At 49.8% G+C, this 21225-nt stretch overlaps 2 protein-coding genes across 5 annotated transcripts in view; one reads left to right on the forward strand and one right to left on the reverse strand.

The window, feature by feature from the left end:
- Positions 1–2239: 2239 nt before the first annotated feature.
- On the forward strand, positions 2240–13269 carry CTNS (cystinosin, lysosomal cystine transporter). Of its 4 annotated transcripts, none has more exons than XM_078613138.1 (11): positions 2240–2457; positions 3757–3817; positions 4474–4549; positions 5114–5198; positions 5362–5465; positions 5648–5788; positions 6703–6802; positions 8273–8392; positions 10203–10373; positions 10929–11046; positions 12897–13269. In XM_078613138.1, exons 2-11 carry the CDS (start codon positions 3760–3762, stop codon positions 13061–13063), a joined length of 1140 nt encoding a protein of 379 aa, XP_078469264.1. In that variant the 5' UTR covers positions 2240–2457; positions 3757–3759; the 3' UTR covers positions 13064–13269. The 4 variants fall into 4 exon arrangements, with proteins under 4 accessions (XP_078469264.1, XP_078469265.1, XP_078469266.1 ...); XM_078613139.1 differs by having other exon boundaries at positions 2286–2352; positions 12897–13186; XM_078613140.1 differs by having other exon boundaries at positions 2323–2502; positions 12897–13186.
- A 4873-nt stretch (positions 13270–18142) lies between these two features.
- Positions 18143–21225, reverse strand: part of LOC144731850 (mitogen-activated protein kinase 14-like) — a 43196-nt gene continuing 40113 nt past the window's right edge. Inside the window, exon 12 of the mRNA XM_078613135.1 lies at positions 18143–20878. Within this exon, the coding sequence (XP_078469261.1) occupies positions 20817–20878 (62 nt within the window). The 3' untranslated portion in view covers positions 18143–20816. The remainder of the gene's footprint in view (positions 20879–21225) is intronic.

The following is a 21225-nucleotide window of genomic DNA, read 5'->3' on the forward strand; positions in this document are numbered from 1 at the left end:
GGATAGATGTGATGACGCCACTTGAGGGGCCGTCATAAATGACGTCACGCGATTTTGGACGATTTTGACCCCCTCGTCGTCCACACGGGCGTCACAAAAAGGTCACCCCCCCTCAAATATGATGTCACAAAGCTCTGCGCCCCCCCCCCCCAAAAAAAAATAAAACATGCTTCAAATCGCTTTAAACTATTGTATACGTGTTGTTTATTTATTTAAAGTTGCGCATTTTGATGTGACGTCACATTTATCAACCCCCCCCCTCCTCGTCACACATCGTCACAAATGTCTGACCCCCCCTAGGTGCGTGACGTCATTTATGGACGGCCCCTTGTGAGCCCTTCTTGTGTGTAGTGGGGTGGGGATTCTGGTAACAGATGGAGATTTTCAGCACATTTCGATTTGAAGCTTTCGTGACTGCAGGGATTCATCTTCTTGGTTCTTTCGGTAAAGTTATGTAGAATGGAAATAATAAAATAATCAAAATACATATAAAACATTATACAATAATTCTCAGAATTATTTTATTATGTTTTATTTTTATTATTTCCATTCTACGTGACTTTACCGAAAGAACAAGAAGATTAGCAGCACACTTTGCGTTACTGCACCGCCCTCTCCTGGCGAGCCAGGGTTTAGGTTCGTCCTCGACGGGAGTTTCACAGCCCATCTGTGCGTGATCCACCAACCCCCCCCTGCCCGTCTCCGCAGCGCTGACGAGAGGCAGCCAAGCGTCTGTGGTCACGCTGTGATACAATAAGCCCCTGCATTCATGACACGTGGCGTTGAGTCTGTGTCTCATTTACAACGTTACTCTAAATTAATTTGGAAAAAGTTCGTTGCTGATAATGCCTCCCTCCTCCCATCCACTAAACTTTATTATTTTCAAAAAAAATTTAAATAATATTTATTATTTAATTTACATTTTCTACGATGTAAAGCCCACTGAGCTTCATATATATATATTTTTCCCTCGAGGCAACCTGTCCACACGTGATGATAGCTCGTCATAGTAAGTCGGCAGATATCATCAGCACCAACACGTGGGGATTTAAAGCATCAGTGAACGAATCTAAACGCACTGTTACATCTCAATGGGGAGCGGTGGAGGCAAACGGGCAGAGGAGAACAATCCACGCCTCCACCACCACGGGAGAGAGAGAGAGCACGCGGACTACAGCTTTTTACATCTACTACAACAGGCATCGTCTGGGTCCGGGGTCGAACCCACGGCCTCATGGACCACGTGAGACCGGACTCATCTTACAATGGGATGGGTTACAAAGGCGGGGCTTAATTAAACAAGAGGCGGAGAATATAACACGGGCCCGTGGTTCATAAACAACGGGGCGGGGTTCTAGATTTGAAGCTTTCGTGACTGCAATGATTCATATTCTCAGATTTTTTCGGTAAAGTCACGTAGGTAAAAACATTAAAATTAATGAAAGTAAAATAAAACAAAACAAAATAAAATTCACGACGTTTCGGAGGCAACACAAGTCTCCGTCATCAGGTGGGACCGTCACAGCCGATTAGCTGCATCAAGTGAAGCAATGATTCAAGATGTAAATCCCTTATAAGCAAGTTGAAGGGAGGTGGAGAGGGGGGGGAGAGCTTATCAGGCTGTGGTAGCCAATTGAATGGAAACGTATCGGGAGGGAGGAGGAGCGGTGATCAAAGACTGCACGCAGTGCTCAACACAATGAATGGAGACTCCGTCCCGACACGTCTCCATTCATTGTGTTGAGCACTACGTGCAGTCTTTGATCACCGCTCCTCCTCCCTCCCAATTTGTTTCCATTCATTGGCTACCACAGTCTTGTAGACTGAGGGCGGGGCTTATAAACAAGAGGCGGGGCTTGTACGCTGGGGGCGGGGCTTGTACGCTGGGGGCGGGGCTTGTACGCTGGGGATGGGGCTTGTACGCTGGGGGCGGGGCTTGTACGCTGGGGGCGGGGCTTGTAACAAGGGACTGGGCTTGTACGCTGGGGATGGGGCTTGTACGCTGGGGGTGGGGCTTGTACGCTGGGGGCGGGGCTTGTACGCTGGGTGTGGGGCTTGTAACAAGGGTCGGGGGCTGTCTGCTGGGGGCGGGTCTTGAAAACAAGGGGGCGTGGTCGCGCGTGTCAAGGCGGGGGGGAGGGGCTATTAACGGAAGTGACGTTCGCCTTAAGCCCTCTTCACGTGACGGATCTCGTGACGCGCGCGTTACCTTTAAAAGGGTCCCCGCGGGGAACTTTTTGGTTCCGGCTCCGCTGTCGTGTTTTGCTTCGTGGTGCTGCTGCTGCTGCCTCACCACCACCACCCCCCCCGTCTCGGACTTAACGCAGCGGTGCGCGTGGACGCATCTCACGGGTCAGGTTCTCTCCACCGCTGGAGGGGAAGGCCGGGGAGAAGGGGTCCCTGGGGACTCGAGTGAGGCCGTGGTTCCTGGGCACCCTGGCGATCGCGACATCATCGGTGGTACCGGTCGCGGTTGTGACGGGGTCGCTGCGGTGTCCGCGGGTATTTGCCGGTGCCGTGTGGTGGTGGTGGTGGTTGTCGTTGTTGAAGCGTCATTTAGAAGTTAGTTCCTGTGCCGGCATACCCCCCCCACGCCCGCAAAGCCCAGTGGTGGAAATTACCCGTTCGTATGGGAGCAAGTCTGTCCGTAGCACAACCAAATCTTGACGCCCCCCCCGGTCCCTCTTCCGCCTACAGAACAAAGCGGTTCTTATTTTATCGGCCCCGAGAGGGAGCGATGATAGGCTGAGTCGACCAGGGTATTTTTGTTTAACTCTCATCCGTCACATTTCGAGAGGCGCTCGCTCCGAGCCCCGTAACTCCACTACCACGGGGATTGCCGCGTGTGGGTGTTGTTGTTTGTGTGTGTTGTTGTTGTTTGTGGTGTTGTTGTTTGTGGTGGTGGTGTTGTTGTTTGTGGTGGTGGTGTTGTTGTTGTTTGTGGTGTTGTTGTTGTTTGTGGTGTTGTTTGTGGTGTTGTGGTGTTGTTGTTGTTTGTGGTGTTGTTGTTTGTGGTGGTGGTGGTGGTGGTGTTGTTGTTTACAATGGTGCCGTCGGTGCAGCGTTCAGAGTCGTTGTCGATCTTCCCTTGGCGGCGTCATTACCGTCGACGTTGTTTCGCACCCTCGGTGTTGCCGTCTTACTATCGCGCGATGCAAGTTGTTGACGTTGTTGTTTATTTAGTAACCGTGTCAGGCCGATGATGGGTGTTGTTGTACGGTAAACGGGGAATGTGAAATCACCATCGTGGCTATTGTCGTTGAGGCGAAAAGCGATCGATTCTGTCCGATTTGAAGGGGTCAAGTTCAAATCCGGGTGAGGGGGGGTAGAGCTCCTCATCGTCATCGTCACCACCTCCACGAGGGGGAGGGGGGTGGGAAAGAAGGGAGCCGTGCTCGTCCTATACACACTGCCAGAGTGTTTACGCGGTGGTGATGGGAGTGGTGGTAATGTAACTTTTTTCGCACTGTACCGTGCTAATCGGAGGTGCGGGGGAACGACCACTCACTCGACATGAAAAAAAGTTCTCAAGAAATGAGTTTGCTAATCTAGACGATGATTTGAAAGTGCATGTCCTCCCAGCGGCTTCTTAATATGGGATGGAAGAGCGTTCCAGACGGCCGCAGAAACACATCTGAAAGCGCCACGCGATGCGGTGACCGGCCGTCTTTGTTCGATGGCCAGCCAGAAGCCGCTGTGAGGATGGATCGGAGCTAGCGTGATGATGGCTTATGCTCAATGATGTCTGTGTCACAGACGATGGCTCTGCTCTGGTTTACTACGCTGATGGTGCTCGGGACTGCGAAGTATGGATCCGGTGAGTGCAACACTGGTGGTGGTGATGATGATGATAGCGAATGGTGATGGTGGTATTGATGGTTGCGGTGGAAGTTCTACTGATGAAGGCGATGGGTATGCAGGTGTTGATGGTGATAATGATTACATGACTGATTTAACACGGAGGCTTTCGCGACCAATATTATTCCTAATGAGCGTGTTTGGGGTTAGATCGCGTTATTTATAAATGTGTCGTAACCCTCCACCACCCGACACGGCCACTCGGTAAAGTGTCACGTTGACAAAAGACAAATAGTTCACTACTTTACTTTAGCCCACCGGTGTGTTGAAGTGTGAATCCACAACATTGAAATTTTTTTAGTACGACGTTTTGCTGGTCATTACATCCAGCATCATCGGGAGATTTGCCAGAATAGTTTTTTTTTACTGATTGGCCGTGTCGGGTTGTGGAGGGTTACGACACATTTATAAATAACGCGATCTAAACCAAAAACGTTCATTATGAATGCTCATGATTACTGTTAAGGAGCTCGTGGTTAATGGCGATGTTTGTAATGGTGGTTTTTTTTCAGGGTGATTGATTTGCGATGTCGGTGTTGATTGTCATGTTGGTGATGGTGTTACCAGAGAGATGTTGACCTTGCTTGACCGTATTCACTGAACCCTCGTGCCCAGCCACTGTGACTGTCAGCGCCCCCGAGGAGGTCGTCCTGACCAACGGAAGCTCCTTGAACGTGACCCTGACACTTAGGTGAGCGCCACCGCCCCCCAACTAAGGAGGCCGACACTGGCTCACTGTATGCGCGATGAGTGATGTGCATTGATGATGCGTACCTGTCAACCCCTTATCAGTCCCCTACCTTATTACAGACCAATTCAGACCTTATTGGTCACCCCGTTCCCCTACAAATATTAACGTTCATTCTACAAAGTCCCATCACAAGGGAGAAACACAAACAAATAGACATTCTGTTGTTCCCGTATTGAAACGGCTGTGCTGTATAGACTTGAAAACTCAATTTCCCTGTACAAGAATACGGGTAAACCGTATGGGTTGACCGGTATGATGATGTGTGTAAGCTTTGTTGTGTGATGTGTGCATGCGTTCTCGTGTGATGTTTGTTGATGACGCGAGTGGTGTGTGATGTGTGTTGATGACGCGAGTGGTGTGTGTTGTGTCGTGTGATGCGTATGCTCGATGCTCTACGCCTCCGAGTCACGGTCATTTAAGTCGGCGAGATCTCATTCGCGTTTTCAAATTTCGCTCTTGTTAATATCATAAGTGTGTTGTGTGTGTTTTGTGTTGTGTGAGCAGTGGAACACTCGCGAAAAGTGTGGTTCTCACGTTCAACATCACGCAGCACTCTGAGAACGTGACCATTGTGGAGCTGCCTGACAGCGTCAGTGCTATCGCCCGCACGCTCGCCCACATGCCGCTCGCCCACACGCTCGCCCACACGCTATATTATTTGACACAATCACACTCGCACACTTTCACTCTCACAATGCCACACTTTCTCACACTCGCTCGCACTCTCCGCCCCGCGTCTCTCCGCTCCGCAGGTGATGTTGCCCGCACAATCGCGGCTGGTGCCGTTCCTCGTGAAGGCCGTCGCCGTGGGTCAGGTCACCACTCATCTCCATGGCAACTCCTCCCAGATCGCAAGGTCCGCTTCCCTACAAGTTTCTAGGCGCGCGAGCCACGGCGCGAGCCACGGCGTGGCGGCGGGGGGTGTCGTTGTGCACGCACGCTGCTGGAGTCGGTTTGTTGTCGTCGTATCATCGGGCATTGGAGGTCACACCGAGGTCAGTGCTGCCCCCCCCCCACCCCCGGTCCATCTCCGTGCAGGGTGGACGCCGTGCGGATTCGCTTCCAGGTGATCCGCAGTGAGGCTCTGCGCCTCCTCGACGTTGTGATCGGCTGGCTCTACTTCGTGGCGTGGTCCATCTCCTTCTACCCACAGATCCTGGAGAATTACCGGCGCAAGAGGTGTGTGGGCACGGCATCGTGAGCGCGGTGTCGTCCGCCGGTGCGAGTTGTGTTTTTGTTTTACTTGCGACGTTGAGAGCGTGCGCCATTGCGGGCATCCCATTGCTCGTGCTGTCCGTGTGTTGTTGAATTCGCCGTTGCGTGTGACCCCATGTCGCTACGAGCGGGGGGAGTGTGTGGAACAGCGGTTGGCACGCTGCGCTATGAATCTGGCAACCCGACTTGTGCTGTAGACGAGATAGGAGGGGAGTGGTGATGCTGCGGTGAGCGCGCCGCGCTACGAACCTCGCAACTCGCGTTTCGATTCCCTCTCTTCTCCTTCCCGCTCACGGCCAACACCGGTGACGATTATCTGAACGGGTCCTAGGCCTCCCTAGGTCCGCTCAACCTCATGAGTACCTGGTGAAGTATGTAAACATCCCCACTGGGGAGACAAAAGCGGCTGGGGGTGGTGTTGGCCACCCACTTCCTCGTGTGCCATGCCGGCCTTCGTAGGTACTCTCGAACATTCTGTTAAGGCTATAAAAGGGGGATCTTTGTGTTTATGAGTTTAACTGCCGTTGTGAGTGCATGACCTTGCAAGTTGTAAGACCGCCGTTTTTCCCTCGTGCGTGTGGAGCGGTAGTGTAGCGGTTAGCACACTGCGCTACGAACCTGGCGTCCCGAGTTCGATTCCCGTTCACGGCCAACACCAGTGACAAGTTTCTGAACCGGTCCTGGGCCTCCCCTAGGTCGACTCGGCCTCAATTGGATACCTAGTGCAATTTGTAAAACATTGCCACTTGGGAGACAAAGGGTGTGGTGCTGGCCACCCACCCTCTCCATGTGCCGTTCTGGCCTTGATAGGTGCTCTCTTCACGGCACTTGACCCAACGGTCTGTAAAGGCTATACTGGGGGATCTTTGTCTTTGCAGCGTCGTTGGACTCAACTTTGACTTCCTGGCACTGAATCTCACTGGCTTCGTGGCGTACAGCCTCTTCAACATCGGCATGCTGTGGATTCCCACTGTCAAGGTGACTCGCTGTGGCCGCTCACGTGTGCCGTGCCGGGCTTCGTAGGTGCTCGCTCACGGCTGCTCGCCCTAGCAGTCTGTGTAGGAAGTGGTGGTAGAGTGGGGGGGGGGGGAATGGCGGTGTCGGTTGGTTGCTTCGTATTTTTCAACACTTTCATAGCTGTCAACCCATATAGTTGACCCCGTATTCTTGCACAGGGAAATTGAGTTGTCAGGTCCATACGGCGTACAGCCGTTTCAATACGGGAACAACAAAATGTCTATTTGTTTGTGTTTCTCCCTTGTGATGGGACTTTGTAGAATTAACGTTAATATTTGTAAGAGCACGGGGGTGACCAATAAGGTCTGAATTGGTCTGTAATAAGGTAGGCACTGATAAGGGGTTGGCACCCAAGTTTCCAAGCAGACGTGCGAGACCGGGATGAGTTTTAATTTGCAGGAATGAGTGACGGGGGGGGGGGGGGTGAGGGAGTTTGTGAAATTGTGGGTGATTAAGGTGGTGAGTGGGTACATTTATTGAGATGATGAATTGGTAAGGGTGTTAAAAGTCGAGTTGATTTTTGTTTTAACTAAGTGAGAACTCAAGAGATTGGGATGATTCTCATTTGCAAGGGTGATTCGGTTTCATTTCATTTATTTCAGTTTCATTTATTAGGTATAACCCTGTGAGCCATGCGGCTCTTGACTCTGGTGCAACCGCAACAAACAAAAACATGAACAAGAAACCTCTTAAAGTGACGACACGCGACAGAAAAATCCAGGAAAAAACAGCAAAGTCTTCCAGAAAAAACACCGCATTTCAACGCTGTGTGCAAAAATCCCCGTGGGATGCAAGTCGAACAATAACCATAGGACAATTTAAATGACTCGGGTCGCCAAGATGACGCATCACTTTACAAATAAAACACTTTGCAGCAGTGAAGCGAGAACAACTTGTCCGATGACAAATCAAAAAAACATTTCAGAAACATGAATCGATGTTCAGTAATGAATTCCCCATTGCGTGCATAGACTCCAGCAGAATGTTTTTAGGCTGACCATAATTAACTTAGAGGCATGTAAAGAGTGGTTGAAAGCATAAATGCGTTTAGCTTTGTCCATTTATAACATGGTTGGGGGAGGTGGTGGTCGCGATAACTCTCCTAAAGATGATCCAATATGAGTGTAACATTATTATTGTTATAGCAGCGTAACTTTGTTATAATGAAGTTTTGTATAAGTCACACTGCTGTTAGTTACGTTTTCTCGAGCGCGGTTATCCTTGTTGACCAAGACGTCGCACACTCGCCCCCCTGGGGGGGGGTTGCTAGTGGCACGCGCGACGCACACCGCTACGCTGTTTATAATCGCCGACAGACGTGACGGGGGGATGGGGGACGGACGCCCGTTGGAGAAGCGTCAACAGGGTTACGCGCTGGACGCTCGACGCTTGGCGGTGGGGGGGTGGGGTGATTTTCTCGTGTCCGTTCAGGAGGAGTACCTGGTGCAGTACCCGGACGGAGTGAACCCCGTGAGCCTCAATGACGCGGGGTTCAGTCTCCACGCCATCTTCGCGTGCCTCGTTGTCATCACGCAGTGCATCATCTACGAGGTGAGCGTCGTCGGCGTCATACTCCTTGGGAGATTCGTGTGTACGTGTGTGTGTGTGTTAACTTCTTTCACGCCGTACGAAGCCAACCGTCATAATTTGGAGGTGCCTGGGCAATGGACAACAAACTAAACACAAAAAACTTCTTAAGAAATTGATTTTCTATTTTGTATAGTGGTGTAAGTGTAGTGTTTAGTGGTGCAGTGTATAGTAATGCAGCGTATCGCGTAGTGTAGTATATAGGAGTGTATTGGTGTAGCGTATGCATGTTGAACTTCTTTCGCACCATACGTAGCCAACCATGCTCATTGGAGTTGCGGGGGAAGGACAACAAACTAAAACACAAAAAGCAGTTTGAAATAAAATTATTTATAAATATTGATGATTTTAAAGTGTAAAGCTCCAGTGACTTCTTCTTGGTTCTTTCGGTAAAGTCACGTAGAATGGAAATAATAAAATAATAAAAATAAAACATGATAAAATAATTCTCACGACGTTTCGGCCACAACGCAAGCAGCCGTCCTCAGGTGAAGAACAGGTCTGTCGAGAAGACAGCGTCTGAATGACAACCCCAGGCTTGGAGCGTCTTTTTTAAGCTGGGTTGGACGCTCCAAGCCTGGGGCGTGTCATTCAGACTGTCTTCTCGACAGACCTGTTCTTCACCTGAGGACGGCTGCTTGCGTTGTGGCCGAAACGTCGCGAGAATAATTTTATTATGTTTTATTTTTATTTTTTTAGTATTTCCATTCTACGTGACTTTACCGAGAGAACCAAGAATATGAATCCCTGCAGTCACGAAAGCTCCAGTGACTTCCTAATATCGGAAGGAAGAGCGTTCCAGGCGGCCACGGAAGCGCATCCCAATGCGCGCGATGCGGTGACCGCCTTGTTCAATGTCCAGCCAAAAGCCGCTGCTGCGAGGATGACCGGAGGTTTTGAGAAATGTTGCGAGCGACGTGCGTGGGCGAGCACCCTGGCTTGCAGCGTTTGGAACCAGTCGGTGGCAACGTGTACGGCATGCCCTTGTTATTTGCCACGAGCGATACGTTCCGGAGATGCTCACGAATGGCGAATTTTGCGGATAATGATATTGGCTGTACGAAAATGAATTGGCTTAAATAAATGCCTAAAATAAGCTATCGAATATCATAAAACAAACATTACATTGGTGATAATAAACATAAAGTACCTAAAAATGATGTATATTAAAGTATTAAATAATAGTGGTGTATGCATGTTGACCTTTCGCATCGTACATAATACATTTACTTGACTTGTGATGATGCTGCATAGTAGGATGCAGTAACGATCTCATCACCCTCTTTCTCGATGCAGTCGTGTAGAGTTCCAGATGCGATTAGCGTTTTTGAGCAAAATCGCAGATCGCAAGTTCGTGAATAACGAGCAAAATACTGTGCATGAGTGGTGGCCATCTGGCATCTCTAGCGTCACGTGCGGCTCTTTAATCCACCACGTGCGGCTCTGCTCTTTAATCCCCCACGTGCGGCTTTATCGAAGGGACCTCATGTAGAACGCGCTATCAGAGTCTCATTGAATAATGAATGTCCCCTCTCCTGTGCCGAAAACTGTCAATATATACACACATACTTGTATATACACCTTGACTCTTTGCAGAACTCCTGGGGTACTCTTTGGCTCATGGTCTGTTTCAGGTTGGCCACGCCTGCTGTATATTCAAAGTTTACACGAACAGCAGTTGTTCCAGCAGTTTTTTTTAACGGCCGCCACCGGGTTGTTTTTCTGTCTGTGTTGTTGTTGTTGTTTTGCCCTCGGTGGTGGCGGGTGTTGGCAGCGTGGAGGCCAGCACGTGTCGGTGCCCGCCTGGGTGCTGCAGGCCGCCGCGTGGCTCTTCGCGCTCGCCTACCTCGTCTCGGCGGCCGTGCACGCCGTCTCCTGGCTGCAGTTCCTCAACGGCTTCTCCTACATTAAGCTTGTCATCACGCTCGTCAAGTACATGCCCCAGGTGCGAGCCGCCCGCCTGGCCCCCTCGCCTCAAAGCGGCGAGATGTTAACCCCCCTTCGCCTGGTATACATGAGGTCGTGGGTTCGATCCCGACCCTGACACCTGCTTGTAACCACTTTGCACGGTGGCGGGATGTTAACTCCCTCACCTGGTATACAGGAGTTTGTGGATTTGATCCCGACCCTGACGCCTGTATATCTGGAGTTTGCATGCTCTCTCTGGGTCGTGTGGATTTTTCTCTGGGTCCTCTGGTTTTTCCTTCCACATTTAGAGTCCACATGCATTCCGATTAGCACGGTTGGCTTTGTACGGTGCACAAGAAGTTCAACACATACATTCAGCTGCTATAAATGTCCACGTGATAAGCCATTTCGTTGAGCTACCATTTGTGGACCAGGTCGCTTCTGAAAAGGAGCTACATAGCTCGACATGCCTTACTTGGTAAAAGAAAAAATGTTTAATAGTAATAACAGATTTTTTTTGCCCGCGCCGCTGCTGTCGGGTTACGTGAGCGTGTGCGCGTGTGTCGTCCCGGTCTGTGCTGGGGACCCGCAGGCGTACATGAACTACCAGCGCAAGAGCACGGAGGGCTGGAGCATCGGCAACGTGCTGCTCGATCTGACAGGCGGCACGCTCAGCCTCGCGCAGATGTTCATCAGGTCCTACAACAACGGTGGGGGGAAGCACGCTGCGTGTGCCAGACTGTAGCGGTTAGCGCGCTGCGGTATGAACCCGGCGACCCGAGTTCGAATTCCCGCTCACGGCCAACAGCTGTGACGATTATGTTAACCAGTCCTGGGGCTCCCCTAGGTCGACTCTGCTTCAAATGAGTACCTGGTTCAGTGTATAAGCATCGCCGCTGGGGAGACAAAGGCGGCCGGGCGTGGTGCTGGCCACCCACCCCCTCGTGTGCCGTGCCGGCCTTTATAGGTGCTTGCTAACAGCACTTGCCCCAACAATCTGTTAAGGCTATAGGGGAGATCTTTGTCTTTTTGTAGACAGGGCAGAGGAGCGATGCTCACAACAATGAGCGAAGCGCAGGGTGGCTAAGAACAGCAAGTTGGCACAGCTGGTGCATCTACCGGTCATCTCGGTCAGCCAACCCATGGCACCTGGGTCTGTCCCAAGACCGCTGTTAGCGAGCCTTCGACACTTCACGTGGCCTCAAAGTGCACCTGGCCTGGCACAAGCGCCGTGGTGACGTCACCGTCACTTGGTGGTGAATGGCGGGTAGTGGTATTGTATACGAGATAGGAGGGGAGCGGTGGTGCAGCGGTTAGTGCTTGCCACGCGACGAACCCGGCGATCGGCGTTCGATTCCAGATTCTTCTTCTTGTCGTACGGCTGATGTGGCGCAGAGCAACGAATACAATTTAACACTCGGGTAGTCGAGCCAGATAACCGCGTCGGGAGTAGCGGGAGTATATCACTGTGATATCTACTTCCCGCTCACGGCCACCAACACCGGTGACTATTTAAATAAACCGGTCCTGGGCCTCCCCTAGGTCGGCTCGGCCTCAAATGAGTACCTGGTGCGATGCGTAAACGTGGCCATTCGGGCGACAAAGGCGGCAGGGCGTGGTGCTGGCGACCCACCTGCTCGTGTGCAGTGCTGGCCTTCATACGTGGTTGCTAACAGGACTTGCCCCTACAGTCTGTTAATAGGCTATACGGGGGACCTTTTTCTTCGTAGAGGAGATGCAGCACAACAGGTCAGGCCGTACAAGCGAGACGGACAGTGCAGACAAGACGCAGTACAGATGAGATAGACGGTACACCCTAGACCGACATTGTAGATGAGACCACAGATAAGGCAGACGGTCTAGCCAAGACTATAGATTAGACGGATGAGACAAGCGAGAGACAAGATGGTACAAACAAGATTGTACAAATGAGACGGATGGTACAGATGAGATGAGGGGGCAAACGTGCCAAAAATAATAAATCTTTAATTAAATTCTGACCGGTCAGTCTTGGCGAGAGAGAACGGTTAAATGATTCGTACACTCGAGCGTCAAATCGGTTTTCGTAAGAATTTGTCCCTTGATGTGGTGCGGTGGCTCAGAGGTCGGAGAAATGCACTGGCAGTCACTAGCATCCTGGGTTCGAGTCCAGTTTTCAGCCACTGCCTGTGATGAACCTAGGCTCTCAAGCGTAGCGAGTCTATGCACACAAAAAAACCCTCTAAATGCGTGGGTCTACAAGGTGCCCTGTTCGTGGTGGCTGTACACTCTCTTTTGCAGGTACCCAGGTCACCCTTGCAAAATAGGCCGTCCTAGTCCCGCGAGTTCTCACCTGGTTAAACGAAACTGGAGTTTGAAACTCTGGCCGAGTCAGACCTTCGAGAGGTTTTACTGCGATCCGCTCTGTTTGAATAACGCCAGCTGGAAAATAGCTTTTGAGGGTGGGGGGGCTAAGCCCTTTTAGCTCTAGCCACCTGTTGCGATGCGCAGATTTTGTTTAGCCATATCTTGATCAGGCTAACCCCTCTGACATCTCTCCGTCGGGTTTCCCCCCGCGCAGACGAGTGGACCCTGATCTTCGGCGACTTCACCAAGTTCGGCCTGGGCCTCTTCTCCGTGCTCTTTGACTTGCTGTTCATCGTGCAGCACTACTGCCTGTACCGGCGTCGGCCTGGCTACCGGCTCATTCACAGCGACACCCCCGACGACAACAGCTACCCCAAGTGACGGCCGCTCGCTCGCTCGCTCACTCGCTTGCTCGGCCGGCCGGTCAGCCGGCCAGCCAGCCACTTCTGCTCACCCACCATGAGCCCTGCTGTAACCTCGATTTTAAAGAGGGGAAATGCATCAACTCACAGTGGGGGGGGGGGGGGTGGGGGAGGAGAGTGCGACATTCAACGTGAAATGGGCTCGACTGCTAAAGAGGATGTGAGGAACAACGGATACCATCCTGCTTGTCTACCGCACCTTCTGCTCAACTGCCCCCCCCCCCTGTGCATATCGGGAAAGATTGCGACGCCCATGCTTACATTTGTATTAGTTTTGTATCAACAATTTTTGACTTTTAAGAATTAAGCAGGGCTGAGCTTTCAAAGGCTCCGTTTCCCCCCCCCCCCCCCCCCCCAGCATTACAAGGCTGTCACCACCAAATAGTATTTGGGGTAGCGATGGTGTTGGGGACTTGTCAGGAGCACTGCGGCGCGCCAGCAGTGGAGGGTGGCGTAAGAAGTAAACGGCGACAATGTTTGTAGGAATAATAACAATGACGGCAATTAAGAGGGAGTATTGAAATATTTGAAGATGTTGCACCTTATGTACTAATGACGTTAATGTGGGGGTTTGTTTTGCACGCCTATGTCTGTTGCTCACTACGAACACGGAGTGGCGCTGTGGTGCAGTTGTCGCCTATTACGTCGGTAGCCTCACACGGGCACAATTGAGACCAAGGTGCTAAAGGTTGCCATCAGTCTTGAGTAAGCTGGCTAATAATTAAGAATGTATTGACTATCGTGCGATGACCTTTACTCCTGCGTAGCAAGGCAGGTGGGGAATTGCTGCCCCCATATTGCTCGGACCAAATGACACTCGAAAGTGATTTTAAAGGGTGGCTCTGATATCTGCTTCCACGGGTTAATTCTCTAAAAAAAAAATCTGCACTGGTCTGCGAGATCTCCGAATGGATTCTCAGTCTCCTGACGTGATGCCGACAGCACATTTAGGATAAAATTTGGGGGGGGGAGGGGGAAAGAAATTTCAAGTAAAAAATCCCGATGCAATGTAGCTGTGCTCCACTCTGGAAGACGAACACGTTGATACACGGTCGATATTTTATCGGTCCTTGGCTCAACAGTAACGACGACTTCCACAGATGAGTTATTCTCGCGAGGTCCCCACGTTCGGGACCGTGCCTTTTTCTAATTCACCTGTTTTTGTGTGGGGATGGGGGGAGACGCACACACACGGCCTGTCCACTCGCTGAGCTCTAGGCAGCTCGCTCGAGCAATCGGCCCACCCATGGGTGGAAAACAGCCGGGTCCTGGAGCCCGGGACTTCTTCCAGTGAGCAAGATGCGTCGGAAGTTTCCGTCGGTGTGTGCCTCCTGCAAACCTCGTCGGGGTAGGGGTGCGGCAGTGCCTTGGGTAAGGTCAAATTTAATGCTAGGGAGGGGGTGGGGGGGGGTCTCTATCTCCTGAGGGACAAAAATCTGAGCAACGAGATGATAATTTCTCACAATGGTGGAAGAGGGATAGAGCTGCATGTAAATACATTTTCCAGGAGTACATTACGCACACGTGAAAAAACATTGGGACTTTCAAATGTCCCGGGAAGATTGACAGAGTTCCAAGGACAGCAACTACCTCGAAGGATGGCCTTGGAGAAAACCCAGGACAGGCGTCAACCCTATGCAAGACTCAAGGAATTTTCACCTGTGAAGTCGCGGCACGTCAAGTGTCTGCGTTTTTACTGTGGGTATTTTTTTTGTCGCGGTAATTTGGAATCCTAAAAGTGCACTGACGTTCAATACCTTTTTATTCGTAACACTTGCATTTAAAATGTGGCCTTAATGTGGTGTGGGTGCGTGCCTTCGGGAGGTTGGAATGTGGTCAGAACCGTCGGCCCAGCATTGGCCCCATGGTCTCAGAGTGCAGATTGTATAGCCGAGGGGACCCTAATGGCAGCTTGCCTAAGCAGGGGGGACGCCCTTGTGGTCTTTTGTTGCGCCAGTTTGCACAGCAGTGAAGTCATATTGAAAGCATCTGTTGGTGGAGGACGACTGGTGGTTGTGAGCACCCAACTGTGAATTATTGTTACTTGTACACCGCCGCACTTAATCGGAACTAATAAAACAAATGGCCACCATTTCAAATGTGTCCATTTTATTTTCCGTTGCTGCAGAGTTTGTAACGAAACATAACAAGTTGCCTTGTTCCCACATCTATGGCTCCCCGCCTTTAACCTACGCTGCCAAGTGTGGTAAATTATGGTCAAATAAAAAAAACTCCACGTGCGTCAATAAATGTGCCCTTAAAAGAAAAAAATATTGTTTGGGCAGTGGCCCAGTGTGCTATTAAGTGCCATTGCTCACACAGTCACATTTTTTTTTCATTTTAAGGCCAAGAGTTATTGACGAGTGAATGTTGTGTTGTCTGCACCACTGCTAACGCACCATTACATACCTATCAACCCCTGATCAGTGCCTACCCTATTCGACCAATTCAGACCTTACTGGTCACCCCGTGACCTTATAAATATCAACGTTCAAACTACAACATCTCATCACAAGAGAAACAAATCAACAAAAAAAATGTTGGCTGAATTGAAACTAAATTTCCCTGTACAAGAATACGAATAAACCGTAAGGGGTTGACAGGTGTGGAATTAAAAACTAAACTTTTTATTTTACCAGGTAAGGCCCCCACTGAGCTGTTACAGCTCGTTTTCAGTAGTGACCTGGCCACAAAACATTACAGCTCATCGTGTGTAGGTTTATAGCAGCCAGATACAGTACTCTAAACGTCTGATTGAAATTCTAAACGTTGAGGGGGAAAAAACCGGAGGACCCGGAGAAAAATCCACGCGGTCCGAGACCTGCAAACTCAAAATTTACAGCAGGGGTCGGAATTGAACCCACAAGCCTGTTGCATACCAGGCGAGGGATTTCAACACCTCGTCCTTATCAAATTACACTGGTCAACACACTTTTTCTGGCATAAGGTATTCCAACGGGTTTAAGGTAATTTTGGGGTGTCGATTCCAAATCTGGCATCAGTTTTTGTCCATCGCATCAGTTTGTGAGATATCAAATATTGCATTTTAAATAAAAACTGCAGAAGAAAAATATTAAATAAATGTGGATATCTACATAAAATGATATTATGAACACACTATCCTAAAAATACAGCTCTATATTTTAACACTAAAGCAGTCACTGACTCGCAACAACTTGCAATCATAAGTGACAGAGTTAATTTCGGGTAAAATCAATGAAAATGGGGTATGCCGATAGCATAAAAAATTAACCCGTAAAAACAAAGTTTTTAACTATAAATCCTTTATATGCGTGGCGGCTAGAGTCCTCTCGTCCTCTGGCTTGAGATGGCTGCCACCTATGGGTCAGATGACTGCCTGCCACCATTAAGCAATTGGTAATTAAATATAAAAAAAATTCCTAAAAAGTGTAACATTTTACAAAAAAATTTTCACGAAAATAAATTATCACGCACAACGAGTCTGTGTGCAAAATGTCAGCTCGATTGGATCACGGGAAGTGGGTTAAAAACCGACCGAAAGATTTGCACGGTCGTAAGCGCGCAAGCAAGTGAACTTAATATAAAGGATTTAAACATGAGATGTGATAGAGCAAATCTGAGATCAGATTTGGAATCGGCACCCTGAAATTAATCTAAAACAGCTGCAAAAGTCCAGGCCAGAAAAAAATGTTTTTTTTGTTGACCAGTGTAATACGGTGTGGGGGAGGACCTTGTCCAGCAGTGGATAGAGCATCGACGGCCATGAGGGGGCTTCTGAGGGGATTGCTTTGTGGACTCGAGCCCCCATTGTCTTTTTTCCCGCCAATTCTCTGCAGCCTCATTGGCTCCTGGGCGGCCACGTCGCCTGCACGCCTCAAGTTTTGGCGGCAACGCACAGACGACGACGACTCGAGGTGTCGGCACTCTTGAAAGCTATTTGACAATATCGTATCGGTGATTTAAGTCGCATAACCCGAAATAATTGTCATCCGCAAGAGGTAGGAGAAAGTGCAGCCTCCGTTTGCTATTTGCCTCGGCGTGGTCCAGATGTCTTGTGATGCCTCCCGTTTAATTCTTAAAACTTATCTAGCTTAATTTTATATTAGGATTAATTAAAACAGAACTTAACATGCAAAGGGAAAAAAAATTAGGGGTCAATTCGGGGGGTCACAACACAGGTGGACCATCCTGTATATTATTATTATTATTTACGAGATTAGCATTACATCAAGGTTTATGAAAAGACGAATGTGATCATTCTGACGTGACAACACGGTGTTCATTTGAGTTTATGGTATCCGCATTACTGTCGGTCACGGTGGTGATTTCTTTCGGGAATTCTGAAGTACAAGATGTAAAAAAAAAACACGTTTCATAGAACAAGGCAAAGTGTGGTGCGATTTCTGTTGTCATTGAATTTTGTTGCAACTTCTATCTAAATACCGGGCGAGGTAGGGCACTTCGCGATTAATCCCGGTCACCTGAGTTGGATTCCTCGCCACGGCCAAAGGAAGAACCGAGTTAAACAAGAACTGATCCTTGATCCGCCGCCCCTTTTACCAACCCGCACTGACCAGCGTGGTGAAGTATGGCCACAGAAAAACCAATGAAAAAATAAGAGGTTTTAACCCCCTTTCTGGCAATAAAGGAGCAGGTGGTATGATGTTCAAACACCAACCAAATAGAAACCTTTTTTGCAAAGAATCAAGTCTGCATTGACCACGTGTACGTGTGGTTGATGCAATCGTTGATTCTTTGCAAAAAGGCTTCTATTTGGCGTTTGAACATCTTAACATTACTCCTGTTTTATTGCCATGAAGGCTAAACCCTTTGGTTATTTTTTAATGCTTTGATACTGGCAAAAAGGTCCCATTTTGTATCTGCAAAACCCCACGACTGACCAGAGCATGGATAGGCCTGCGTACAGCAGTGGTTTTACAAGCCACGTGGAGCGAGTGTAAATCAGGATTTCACTTTGCCCAATTTCAACATTTTCACGTGGCGTTGTGGCAGCATTTGCAGACTGGCAAAAGAAGATTTCGCACTCGGATCGCCGTCATTTCCCTTGAGATATTTTTTGTTTTTATTAAGCAACGATAGGAATTTTTTTATTCGGCCTAAAATCGACAGCGGCCCCGCAAACTACACAATGACAGAGTTCTGTTATTAATGATATAATAGACGGATGAGGAGCGTCGCTGCCGACCGTATTTACACAATTGGAAAAAGATGAAAACGCCGACGACACGAACAGACGAACACGAATAGGGCAATCATGAGCGGCTTACATAAGAATGATACAGATGAACGGTAATTAAGACAAAATATCATTATGTACAATACTCTTAAAACTCTTTGAGAGAACCATAACACAACTTGACGCGATGGCTGTGCCCCCCCCCCCCCACACACCCCCGCCCTTCTGTGAGGCACCGGCCAACACCAGAAGTGAAAAGCGGTGAAGATGGGGGGCCTGGCGTTGTAAAGCACTGGAGGTGGCGTTGACACTTTGAGAGGCAGTCACGGGGAGAGGTCATACTCGTGGTTGGTTAGTTGGCTAGAGTTGGGGCTCGTACAAGCGGCCGGTTGCCTTATGTACGTACGTTGAACTTCTTTCGCACCATACGTACGTAGCCAAACCGTGCTAATCGTAGGTGCGGGTCTAGTTAGTTGGGGGTAGTTGGTGCACGTTGATAGTTGCTCCTTGGTTCGAGTTGCATAGGGCTAAGTACATTGATTAGGGCAACGGCTAGCACAATTAGCGGATTGGTTGGGGTTGAACTAGTTAGGGCTTTTAGTAAGGCTCGTGGCTGGTGTATTTTATTCCCTCACCATTTGCCCCTTCTCCCCATGTTGAGCACCGAGGCCTTTTTAGGTTTTGTTCCACTTTTCATTTCCGGTGCTCAGTGCCCCGATTGGGGCGATTTACGACATGCTCGGGCGTAGCAGAGGACGTCTTCAATAAACCTGGCACCCACATCACCTCCAGCCGGTACCCCCCCGCGCGCCTACGATGCATATGACATACCGCGTCTAATGCAGCGGCAACACTGTCAAAAGCTCCCCGGGTTTTGCCCGCCGGTGTTGTTCAGCACGGTGTGCGGACGTTTCGCTTCGCGTGTTTAGTTGCCCCCCTTCAAAAAAAATGCCGTCCAGCGAGTGAAATTTCCCAAATGCGGCGTCCGAGCGAGAGAGCGATCGATCGATACGTCAAGCCACCGCGCGGTACAACTCGGAAAAAAAACACATTGCAGGTGAGTAACGGCACTGCCTGGAAAACCGACACGGTAGTAATACTGTCGTCATTACCACCAAGCGTGTTCCTCCTCCCCATCAGTTGGGAGAGTGACCTGTGTGGGCTGTGCGCCGTGCACGACAACATGCGATGGATGTCAACCACCACGTTCGGTATTCGGGGCCACACACCAGCCGAAGGTCATCTGGGTCTCTTAGTGCGTTCATAAACATTTTTCCAAGTCATTGTTACAGACACGACGTATCACGTATCTGTTGCAACAGCTTGCTGTGGTCTCCACGCTTATAACACAGCTCCCCGGACATTCATTGCATTACTGGCTTGCTGCCGATGTGCCTCAATCGGCGTAAAACACATAAGTGTCGCCCACACGACGGACTAGCTGCAAATACCTTTACGTTGCTTTATGTATTATATCAGCAGCCCGTGAGGATAAATATACCATTTTTATTGTGAATATAATGTCATGTAAAAATAACAAATAAAAAATAAACCTCCCTTTAATCGTGGGACGGGACTGGTTTCTTTACACAGGAATGGTGCCACGGCAGCGGAATAAGAGCAGGCCCGCTCCTACCGCTACGGCTCATCCGCTAATGCCGGCTGCGGGGCCGTGCAGGGGACGTGGCAAGCATGTAAGGCACTTAAAAAGAGCAGCAGCCAACGTGTGATGGCACCACTGCCCATCCCCGTGGTTGGTTGGTTTATGGCTTTTTTTTATTGCTTTTCGAATCGGGTGACTTTTGTAGCCCCGCTGACCGAAAGTCTTCTCAGCAGATTTCTCCAGTTCTGAGCTGTAACTGACCCTGGGTGGTGTAAAAGGGTTCTTGAGATGTTTCTAATGAAGTGGGGGGGGGGGGGCGGGGGGAGAGGGTGGTCGGCGTTTTCTCCAGGAATTCTCTTCGGCCCACTTTCCTCAAATCAAGCGTTCTAAGCGGATTTGCAACGGCGGTGAAATCAACGTGCTTCCACCACTTTTAATCCCTCGCACCCGTTTAGCCGTGGAGGGTACATTTTCAACATGGGGCACACTCGCACACATCTCCCAAGCGCGCCCTGGGAGGTTAGAGCCACGGAAGAAAGCCTCCTCGCCGTGAATCGACTCGAATAAATAGCACGCGCCAGGCGTGGCTTGCGATGTTGAAGCCTGCGCGTCATCTTGGTTATCGGGGTCCCTGGTTCCCGTTGTTGCCTTTATTGCTTCGTTACTTGCACAAGGAGGAGGAAGAAGAAGAATGCCCACCTGCGCTCCCTGACCGATGACAACTGGGGTCTTGGCATCGGCCTCCAATTAGAATTGAGTGACGTCACGGATATCGCCGCCGACTCACAAACTCCAGTCCGAGAATTTTTGGACGCGCCTCTAGGAAGGGGCCCACGGCGGTGACGAGATTGCGAGGATGCCACCCACCCTGCCCCCACCACCATCACCACCACCTCCTCCTCCTCACCGCTCTCCAAGGCGCCAGATCACTTATATATCCATGTCGTCCGTCTCTGGCGGAACGTAATTCACGATCTCTTCAAAGGCCAGTTCTGCGGTGCAATGGATCGGAAGCAGTGGGGGAAAAGGAGGACATCATGGGCATTAGGCACCAGGGACAATTCATTTTGCGCTCTCTTTAAATTTCCCCCCCCACAGTTTAGTCCAATTGGGGCCAAGTCATTAGAAGAAAAATCTAATCAGAATTATCACAGCACAGTGCATCACGCTGCGTGTTACAAACGGGCCGTGGAAACAGACATCCTAGAGCTACGGAGATATGTCCCAGTGTCAACCTTCATGCTAAGTAGGAGACGCCACTCTCTTACATGCCGTGCTGCGATGAAATGTTTGTGGCATGGCAATCAAATTTATGCTTTACATTCTAAGATGAAATGTA

The sequence above is a fragment of the Lampetra planeri genome, chromosome 40, assembly GCF_965212315.1.
Source record: "Lampetra planeri chromosome 40, kcLamPlan1.2.h2, whole genome shotgun sequence".
In the NCBI taxonomy this organism is placed as follows: Eukaryota; Metazoa; Chordata; class Hyperoartia; order Petromyzontiformes; family Petromyzontidae; genus Lampetra; species Lampetra planeri.